At 26.7% G+C, this 10,309-nt stretch overlaps 2 protein-coding genes across 2 annotated transcripts in view; one reads left to right on the forward strand and one right to left on the reverse strand.

The window, feature by feature from the left end:
- The window catches only part of LOC117183090 (chromatin accessibility complex 16kD protein-like), a 70,148-nt gene that overhangs the window by 42,533 nt on the left and 17,306 nt on the right, over positions 1 to 10,309 (forward strand). The gene's annotated exons all lie outside the window — the stretch shown is intronic.
- The window catches only part of LOC117183088 (probable elongation factor 1-delta), a 26,161-nt gene that overhangs the window by 5,061 nt on the left and 10,791 nt on the right, over positions 1 to 10,309 (reverse strand). The window contains exons 4-8 of the mRNA XM_033376244.1: positions 7,684 to 7,785; positions 7,298 to 7,394; positions 3,931 to 4,100; positions 1,313 to 1,382; positions 1,105 to 1,230 (exon numbers count right to left, since the gene is read on the reverse strand). Coding sequence (XP_033232135.1) covers positions 1,105 to 1,230; positions 1,313 to 1,382; positions 3,931 to 4,100; positions 7,298 to 7,394; positions 7,684 to 7,785 — 565 coding nt within the window. The remainder of the gene's footprint in view (positions 1 to 1,104; positions 1,231 to 1,312; positions 1,383 to 3,930; positions 4,101 to 7,297; positions 7,395 to 7,683; positions 7,786 to 10,309) is intronic.

Raw genomic sequence — 10,309 nt, forward strand, 5'->3', positions numbered from 1 at the left:
AACATTCATAATTTTTGAACTATTAATCCAATTGATCTAAAACTTTCCAGAAAATTTCTTTGAACCTTAATGAACAACTTTCTCACTGACAGCTTTCCGTAGTTAAAAATTCGTTCGCTAAACGAGGCGCTGGAATGTTAAAATTCATGATTTTTGCATTGCCTCAAAAAAAATTAATGACCTTTTTTGTTTATTACAATATTCTCGCTTTTCTTTCTTAGATAGTTTCAGAAGACTCAAACACGTACTTTGTATTGGGATATCGGGAAATGATGGAAATTGGCTAAATTAGCGCGAGTTGAAGTGAAAAAAGATTGGAATTTTTCGTTTTCAAAAAATCCACTTTCTACCAATTATCTCAAAAACTACAAAACCTATAAATTTTTGCAAGAGGAAAAAAAGATGGGCTTTGAAATTCTCTGCAAATATCAGTCTTTAAAATTGAAATTAGAAACACTTTTAAAATTGACACTCAGGACAATACTTCTCAGCCTGAATCCGGCCGTGTCCCCTTTTGGTCGTCAGCGGTTCAATTGCAAAAATAAAAATAAGAGGCAAATAAATTTCTAGAAAGAATATTAAGTGGCCGCAAATCTTCATTTTCAAAATTCTTTAATTTCCCCTTTTTACCGACGGAATAAAATAATTTCAAATTAAAATCGAAAAATTATTATATTTGAAAGTTCTTTAAAGACTCGTATAGGAATTCTCTGACTTTTGTAAGACTTTTTTTTCAATTTTCTGACTTTTCCCAATCAATAAAATCGCCTGATCAAATTTATTTATTTTTTGGTTTAGTTTCTTGATTGAGTTAGCCATTTCTCCACCGTCTATGTCCTTCAAATAAACAAAATTAGCAAATAAATCTAAATCATCGAAGAGAATCTCTTTAAAATCGTCTCGTTTTATGTCTTGGATTTCTGTTTATGATTCTTCAAAAATGCATCCAAAATTTTTCAAAAAACAAAAATGAAAAAAGGTTCAAAATTCTCGACTTTAGGTATATTAGGGGATTTTTTGAAAATTAAAGATGAAAAAAAAATTATTATGTGAGAAGTAGACGGACTGTGTTCCCTGCAATTTTAGAATTTTTTTTTAATTTACCAGCTCCCCAAAGAAGACCGTCGGTTTGTACTTTTCGAACCTCTGCCTCGAGGGCTTTCATGTCGGTCTCATCGTCCCAGGGTTTCACGTCCAAGATTATGTTCGACTTGGCAATGAGAACAGGCTCTGAAAAAAAATTTCCAATCAGATTCGAAACTCTGTTTTGAATTTTCAATGAATTGGATGTTTTAACAACATTTAAACATACTCTTTGACTTTTTGGCATTGTAAGCTGCAAGACGTTCCTCTCTGATTTTCGCAGCCTCCTCATCCTCGCCCTGATGATAATAAATATTAAATGCATTGCCTAGTGTACCTACTACCTCAATTAAATCAGGGTGTCTAGCGATTCTTAGGAACAAAATTCAAGGTCTTTTCCAAGTCAAGAAATCAAGTTTTTCCAGGTCTCTTTTTTACATAAAACAATAAAATCGTTTGTCATAAATTATAAAAAATGAGCCGATTCATTTTTTATTGGCCAACAATTTCTAAAGAAAGCAGAACCATACATAAACAAATTCTTAATTTTTTACGAACGTAAGTCGTCTTTGTGAAATCTGTGGGAATATTTTTTAAACTTCGTAAAGTCTCTGACATAATTAATATCTTTAAAATGCTTTGAAATCTTTTGAAGTATTTAAAATCTTGAAATTTCTGTAAAATCTTTTAGAATCTCCAAATTTTTGTACAATCTTTGAAATTATTTGAAATCTCTGAAATGTTTGTGAAACATTTCTTTAATCATTGAAATGTATTCAAATTTTTAAAATCTAGTGTAATTTTTTCAAGTCCTACTGAATTCTCTTAAACATTTGCGAAATCTTTTGTATTCGTTTAAAATCACTGGAATATTTGAAACTTTGGTGAAATTTTCGAAAGTCTTCAAAAAATTCTTAATTGTTCAACATATTTAAAATTTTTGAAAATTTTGAACCCTTGTTGAAAACTTTGAAATTCTTGAAATCTCTGAAATTCTTGAAATCTTTTGAAATCCTTATGAACTTTTTAAAATATTTGTAAAATCTTCTAAAATTTGTTGAAATCTTTATTAAATCTTTGTGAAATATTTCTTTAATCTATGAAATCTATTCAAATCTTTAAAATCTAGTCTAATTCCTTTGAATCCTTATGAATTCTCTTAAACATTTGTGAAATCTTTTAAAATCTTTGAAATTTAAAGTACTGTTCCCTTTTTGAAATCTTTGACATTCTTTCAATCTTTTTAAATCCCTACGAATACTTCATGAAATCTTTTTAAAATATCTGAAATTCTTGAAATCTTTTGAAATCCTTATGAACTTTTAAAAATATTTGTGAAATCTTTATCAAATCTTTTGTATCTGTTTGAAATCATTGAAACATTCAAAATCTGTTTGAAATCTTTTGAAATCTTCTAAATTTTTTTGAAATTTTTCTTTAATCTTTGAAGTGTTTTTAAATATTTCAAATCTGGTGTACTTTTTGAAATCTTGAACATTCTTAAAATCTTTTGAAATCACTGGAATATTTAAAATCTTTGCGAAATCTTTTTGAATCTTCAAAAAAATGTGAGATCGTTAAAAATCTGTCATTGTTTTGAAATATTTTAAATCTGGTGTACTACATCCTTATTAAAATATTTGAAATTCTTGAAATGTTTTGAAATCGTTATGAACTTTTAAAAATATTTGTGAATTCTTTCTTTAATCTCTGAAGTATTATTAAATGTTTCAAATCTGGTGTACTTATTGAAATCTTTTTTATTCGTTGGAATCACTGGAATATTTTTAAACTTTGTGAAATCTTTTAAGATGTTTAAAAAAATTTTTAATCGTTTAAAATCTTTCATTGTTTTGAAATCTTTTAAATTTGGTGTACTAGATCCTTGCGAAAATCTTTAAAATTCTTGAAATCTTTTGAAATCGTTATGAACTTTTAATATAATTTACATTCTATATTAGCGGAGGAGAAATGAAAAACTTATAGAATTATTCACAATATCAAAGTATATTAATTGCAATCTATAAAACGATTGATACAGTCTACAAAAAGTGCCTTGAAATGTCTTTATTTATTCTGTAATGAACAAAAGGTAAATTATATCTCGATACATAAAAAACTTTTTAGTAGCAAGATCTCTTCTAAGCGAGATGTTTATTTCATAATAGACTAAAAGATTTAAATTACTCTTCACATTTCAATGAAATAACTGTTTTAAAAGCAAAAAAAGCAAATTCAAGGAGAATTCCAGATTTTCAAGGTCGCTAAACACCCTGTGAATAAAACCAAACAAAATGTGAACATTAAAGTGAAATCCGTATTTTACTTCCCTAAGGCTTTACCTCCCATTAATAATTTATTTATTGTTTTAAGTACCACAAACTGGGGCGATGCAGCGCACCCTTAAATCTGAATTTCTAAACATGACATTTATTTCTTCTAGGTAAAAAAAATAGAGGCCTGCAACTAAGAATTCTCCAATTTTAATTGCAAAACCAAGGTGAACCAATATTGCGTTTTGAATACAGAATTAATGGTGCGTCGCTTTTCCCCACATACTAGAGGTTGAAAATAAAATTCGAAGAACTGATTAATTTTACTAAATTTCGGGAATATCTGGTGTAAAAATATCCTGCTTTAAAAATTGAGTAACCTCTAATAGTATAATATTGATTTCAGTCTAAGTACCATGTAAAAAGTGAGTGCGCTAAATGAACAAGACATACAAGCAATGACAATACTTGCAATTCGTTCGATAACTAGAATACGAACAATAGTTATAAATGATAAATTGACAACAATAACAACAATTTCTCAGTAACAGCTACATTTTAACTTGCCACTTGCCTCTGAGTCTGAGCCGAAAAGATCTACATCATCTTCTTCCTCGGCCTGAGCAGGTACTGGTTTCTTTTCGCTCGGCTTTGCAGGACAAATTGCTATTTGAGGCTTTGTTGCCTCTAGTTCTAATACACGCTTATCTAGTTGTACGACTATGCTCTTCAGTTCTCCGACGACTGATACAAACAAACACAGAAGAATTTTGTACAAAATCGAAAAGCCTTTTTAATTCTTTAGAGTTAATTTGCTTACATTTTTCGGTTTTAAATTAAAAAAATTTTTTTTTTCTTTAATCTACAAAGTTGAACCTAATACTTTACATAACATAAGAGCGTGATCACTTTCTGAAATAATTGAAATATTTGTGCAATATTTTAAGTCTATGTCAAATTGTTTCAAATCTTTGCAATCTCACTAAAATCTTTGAAACCTTCTAAAATCATTGAAATCTTTCTGAAATACTTGAAATCCATGCAATATTTTTAAATATTTGAAATTCTATAAATCTTTGAAGTTTTTATGAAATCATTCTGAAATCTTTAACATCTTTGTGAAATCTTCGCGAAATATTTAATATTTTCTAAATCTTTGTTAAATTTATTTAATCTTTGCAAACGTGGCGCAATCTTTGCAATTTTTGATAAATCTTTATGAAGTTGAAACTTCAAATATTGGTGAAATATTTTTAAATCTTTGTAAAATTTTTTAAAATCTTTGACTTCTTTTTAACTCTTTTTTTTATCTTTGAAATCATAGCGAATTTTTTTAAATCTTCGCGAAATAAAAGAAATATGTGCAGTATTTATAGACTTTTGAGAAATATTTGAAATTCTATAAATTTCTCTTCAAGATTTTTGTGAAATTATTCTGAAATCTTGTAAATCTTTGTGAAATATTTAATATTTTTTAAATCTGTGAAATTTGTTTAATCTTTGCAAACTGCGAATTCTTTGGAATTTTTTAAAAATCTTTATGAAGTATTTATAATGATTCTGAAATCTTTGAAAATCTTTTGAAAAAATCTTTTGAAAATATTTTAATCATTACGAAATCTTCCTGAAATATTTTAAAATGTTTGAAATTGTTTAAATCATTGCAATCTTTCTGAATTTTTTTTTAATCTTTGAGAAATAAATGAAATATGTGCAATATTTTTAGACTTTTGAGAAATATTTTTAAATATTTAGAAATCTATAAATTAATCTTGAAGATTTTTGTAAAATTATTCTAAAATCCTTTAAATTGTTGTGAAATATTTAATATCTTTTAAATTTTTGAAATTTTTTTAATCTTTGCAAACTGCGAGTTCTTTGCAATTTAAAAAAAACTTTATAAATTCATTGTAATGATTCTGAAATCTTTGGAATTTTTTAAAACTTTACGAAATCTTTGAGACGTTTCGTAATATTTTAATCATTATGAAATCTTCCTGAAATATTTTAAAATGTTTTTAATTGTTTAACTCATTACAATCCTTCTAAAATCTTTAGAAATTTGTTTAATCTTTGAGAAAGCTTTGGAACCTTTCAAATTTTCGTGAAGTATTTTAAATCTTTGCAATTTTTTTAGTGCAATTTTTTGTAAAAATTTCGTCAATTTGTAAATTTGTTGAACCTTCAAATCTTGGTGAAATATTTTTAAATCTTTGTAAAATTGTTTGGAATCTTTGACATATTTTTAATTCTTTTTTTTCAGAATAATTTGTGAAATTATTCTGAAATCTTGTAAATGTTTGTGAAATATTTGATATTTTGTAAATCTGTGAAATTTTTATATCTTTGCAAACTGCGAATTCTTTTTGCAATTAAATAAAAAACTTTATGAAGTCATTATAATAATTCTGAAATCTTTGGAATTTTTTAAAAACTTTACGAAATCCTTGAAACGTTCCGAAATTTTTTAATCATTATGAAATCTCCCTGAAATATTTTTAAATGTTTAAAATTGTTTAAATCAGTGCAATCCTTCTGCAATCTTTTGAAATTTATTTAATCTTTGAGAAAGCTTTGAAACCTTTTAAGTTTTCGTGAAGTATTTTAAATCTTTGCAATTTTTTAGAAATTTTTGTGAAAATTTTGTAAATATTTATAAAATTGGTTGAAACTTCAAATCTTGGTGAAATATTTTTTAATCTTTGTGAAATTTTTTAATTTTCGCAAACTGTGAATACTTTGCAATTAAAAAAAAAATTTATGAAGTCATTGTAATGATTCTAAAATCTTTGGCATTTTTTTTTAATTTCACGAAATCTTTGAAAGGTTTCGAAATATATTAATCTTTCTGAAAACTTTGTAAAATATTTTTGTACCATTGTAGAATTGTTTGAAATCTTTCGAAATCTTTGTGAAATCTTTTTGAAGTCTTTGAAATCTTTGCAATCTTTCTGGAATATTCGTGAATTTTTTAAATCTTTGAGACATCTTTGAAACCTTTTAAATTTTTCTGGGATATGTTAAATCTGCAATTTTTTAGAAATCTTTTTAAATCTTTGTGATCTTCGTGACATCTTTCAAAACTTTGTGAAGTATTTTGAAATCTTTGTAACATTATTTGTAATCTTTTTGAAATTTGTTACATTTTTGAAAACTTTCTGAAGTCTTGAAAATCTGTGCAATCTTCGAGAAAACTTTATGAATTATTTTTACATCTTTAAAATTGTTTAAATCATTGCAATCTTTCTGAAATCTTTTAAAATTTTGTTAATATTTCAGAAATATTGGAGATCTTTTAAATGTTTCTGCAGTATTTTAAATCTCTGCATTTTTTTTTATAAATCTTTCTCAAATCTTCGTAAAATACTTTTAAATCTTTGAAAACTTCTTGAAATTTGTAAAATTTGTGAAAACCTTTTGAAGTCTGTGAAATCTGTGTAGTTTTTAAGAAATCTTTGTGAAATTTTTTTAAATCTTTCAATCTTTAAACTTTGCGAAATCTTTTAAACATATTGAAATCTTGTAATCTATCTGAAATCTTAGTAAAATTATTTGAAATCTTTGAAACCATTGGAAATTCTTTTTGAAGTTTTTGAAGATTTTTTTAATCTTTAAAAGATTTTAAATCTTTCTGAATTATCTTTAATCTTAGAAATTTTTTACAAATCTGTGTAACTTCATATCTTGCTGAAATATTTTTTAATCTTTGTTAAATCTTTTGAACCCGAGAAATCATTGCAACATTTCCGCGAACTCTTTGTAAAACCATTGAAATATTTTAAAATTTTGGTAAAATCTTTTTAAACCTTGTGAAAGTTAAAATTTTTTTAAAATTTTTGAGAAGTCTTGACTCTATAAAATCTCTAAAAAAAATCGTTTGAAATCTTTGTATTTCTGAAATATTTCTAAAGTCTAAATTAGCAAAAAAACCGCATACGTACTATTTTTAAGTTCTTGATTTTCTTTCTCAAGAAATGTCACACGGGACGAGACGTCCTGGGAAGAAGGAACACCAGCCATTGCAGCGATTCCGTCCATCTGCAAAAGACAAAATCAAATTTTATTTCTGGCGACGGTATCCAGCATAAAAATAGTGAAGAAAAGAAACTTATTTAGATTGTTTAATAAAGATTCTATTGGATAATTGAGACAATATTATTAAAAACTGGATGCATTTAATGAATTGTGAATAATGGTGTGCAAACTAAAGAACATAAAAAAAGCAGGGACAATTAGGGACAATTAGGAGAATCAAGGATACTGTGAGGAGTTTATTAGTAAAGCTGGTGAGATAAGATAAGGGGTGAGTAATAAGCGCGGTACTCACACACTGTAAAGACTGTTTAATGTGTTGACGAGCCTTGGCGACCTCGTTGGCTAAACTTCCACCAGTAGTAGGAAGGACTGAGCAAGTGGACTCTGGATTTCCCTGCATCCACCGATATTAAAAGTCAACTGACACCAGACATTTATTGCATACTAACTAATGTCATACATTCACTGGATTTTTTCCAAATATTTCGGCGACAAAATTCTACTACACAATTCGAAATTACTGATGATAAGTAGAAAACTGATTATCAGTTTTAAAATTGAAAAATTAAATAATAATCATATTCATATCCAGTGAAAGTGGACAATGAAAAATATTCAAAGGAGTTTCGATAAATGAAAATGTAAGCTTCACTTTACTAATTAAGGATGGCTATTCAGAATTCAAAACAAAAATTCCGGGCCATGAAATTAGAAGAATTAAAATGAGAAATGAAAGAGTTAAAATTGAACAATTCTTACTTCAAAGGTTTGATATTGCATTGTTTAAATTTGTAAACCTTCTATGATAACCAAGAACTCAAAATCATAGGCAATTTTTAGTTTTAATTTAATTCTTCAAAATAAAAGAATCAATACATACATTTGGAAGTTTTACCATCTTTAAAAGAAATTGGAAGATTCCAAATTTTTAATTCATACAGATTTTTTAGTTTTGATCGTATTAAATTAAAAGTGATTCAGTTTACCCGGTCCACTGGCCACCCTGTAAATGCATGCTAACATTTACAGTTTTTAAAAAATTGGTATGATTTGTAATAATTAATGCTTAAGGTTTGACCGTACAAAATTTTCTACGAATACTGTGAATGAAATATAAATTATGCATTACAAGAAAAGTAAACTATACTAATTTTAATTTGGTTAGTTTGGGAATGAAGAAAAAGACTACGTTGTACTGTTTGAAACAAAAAATCTAATTCCTATTAAAAAGATATAAATAATTTACTGAGAATTATTACATAATTTTAGTTTCAAAATTCGATCTTACAAATTTCTGAGTCCAGTTTTCAATATTTCGAGTGATTAAACAAATTTTATCAACAATAATACCAAAAATATTAATAATTAGTATATACAAAAAGATAATGTATCCTGATTAACTACAAATATCAATAATTATTTAAATTCTACCAAAATTCAAACAAATTTCTACAACCTACGTTTAAAAATCAGGTAGAAATAATCTAAAAGTGTTATTTCGTCCATAAAAAGAGATCAAGGTAGCGAAGCAGAATCATCATGCAATTGGGAATGGAGGTCTACAATTTCGCCACCTGGTGCCCGAAACTGGAACTAGAAAGAGTAGGTACAATTTTTAAGTTGTACATTAATTTTTTCATAAAAGTGTTTTACGATAGTTTTGTGAAGTATAAAACAATAATTAAATAATAAAAACAAATCTTTATAAAAAAACATTTGGTTTTAGATAGAATTTCCACATTGTACAGTGAAAACTCATTTTTGTCAAATAGCTTTGAAAAAAATATTATCATTTCACTATTTCATGTAAGTTTCAATGAATTTAAGTTTAAATAGACTTGAATTAACGTATGTGGCGACCAATTTTATACAGATTATGCGAAGAATACGAATAATAGATGATTTAGGGTGGCCGTTTTAATCCAAGACAAAAATGCCCTGTCATTTTCTGGTTCGCAAACATTTTTCACAGTCAATGAAATTTAAAAAATCGAACTCTAAAGGTAAAAAATTTTCCATTTGAATTAATAAAAACTGAGCTGAAAATGAAAGCAGTCAAAGTGGAACTCTTGAACTTTTATGAATTGTAGAGTTCAAAGATTCAGAATCAGTTCTAAATATACAATTCCATGTTATCATTTTCATAGCTCTAAAGTATAAATGGAAGAATCAATCAATTAATTTGAAAAATTTTAAAATAATACTATTTAAAGAAATTGTAAGCCAGAACCATTAAAAAATGAACGATTACATTTTTTCATAAACTGAACACTTCTGAAATTAAAAGTTAAATTTGTATATTTTAAATGGTTAAAACATCCTTAAAATGCTTCTAAATTTTATTTGAAAATCTTGAAACATCTGCATGTTTTTTACATTTTTTAATTGAACCGCTGGCGACCAAAAAGGGACACGGCTGGATTCAGCCTGAGAAGTGTTGTCCTGAGTGTCAATTTTAAAAATCTTTCTAATTTCAATTTTAAAGACTGATACTTGTAGAGAATTTCAAGGCGCATCTTTTTTCCCCTCTTGCAAAAATTTATAGGTTTTGTAGTTTTTGAGATAATTGGTAAAAAGTGGATTTTTTGAAAACGAAAAATTCCAATCTTTTGTCACTTCAACTCGCGCTAATTTAGCCAATTTCCATCATTTCCCGATATCCAATACAAAGTACGTGTTTAAGTCTTCTGAAACTATCTAAGAAAGAAAAGCGAGAATATTGTAATAAACAAAAAAGTTATTAATTTTTTTTTGAGGCAATGCAAAAATCATGAATTTTAACATTCCAGCGCCTCGTTTAGCGAACGAATTTTAAGCTACGGAAAGCTGTCAGTGAGAAAGTTGTTCATTAAGGTTCAAAGAAATTTTCTGGAAAGTTTTAGATCAATTGGATTAATAGTTCAAAAATTATGAATGTT

The sequence above is a fragment of the Belonocnema kinseyi genome, chromosome 2 (genome assembly GCF_010883055.1).
Source record: "Belonocnema kinseyi isolate 2016_QV_RU_SX_M_011 chromosome 2, B_treatae_v1, whole genome shotgun sequence".
Classification (NCBI taxonomy): domain Eukaryota; kingdom Metazoa; phylum Arthropoda; class Insecta; order Hymenoptera; family Cynipidae; genus Belonocnema; species Belonocnema kinseyi.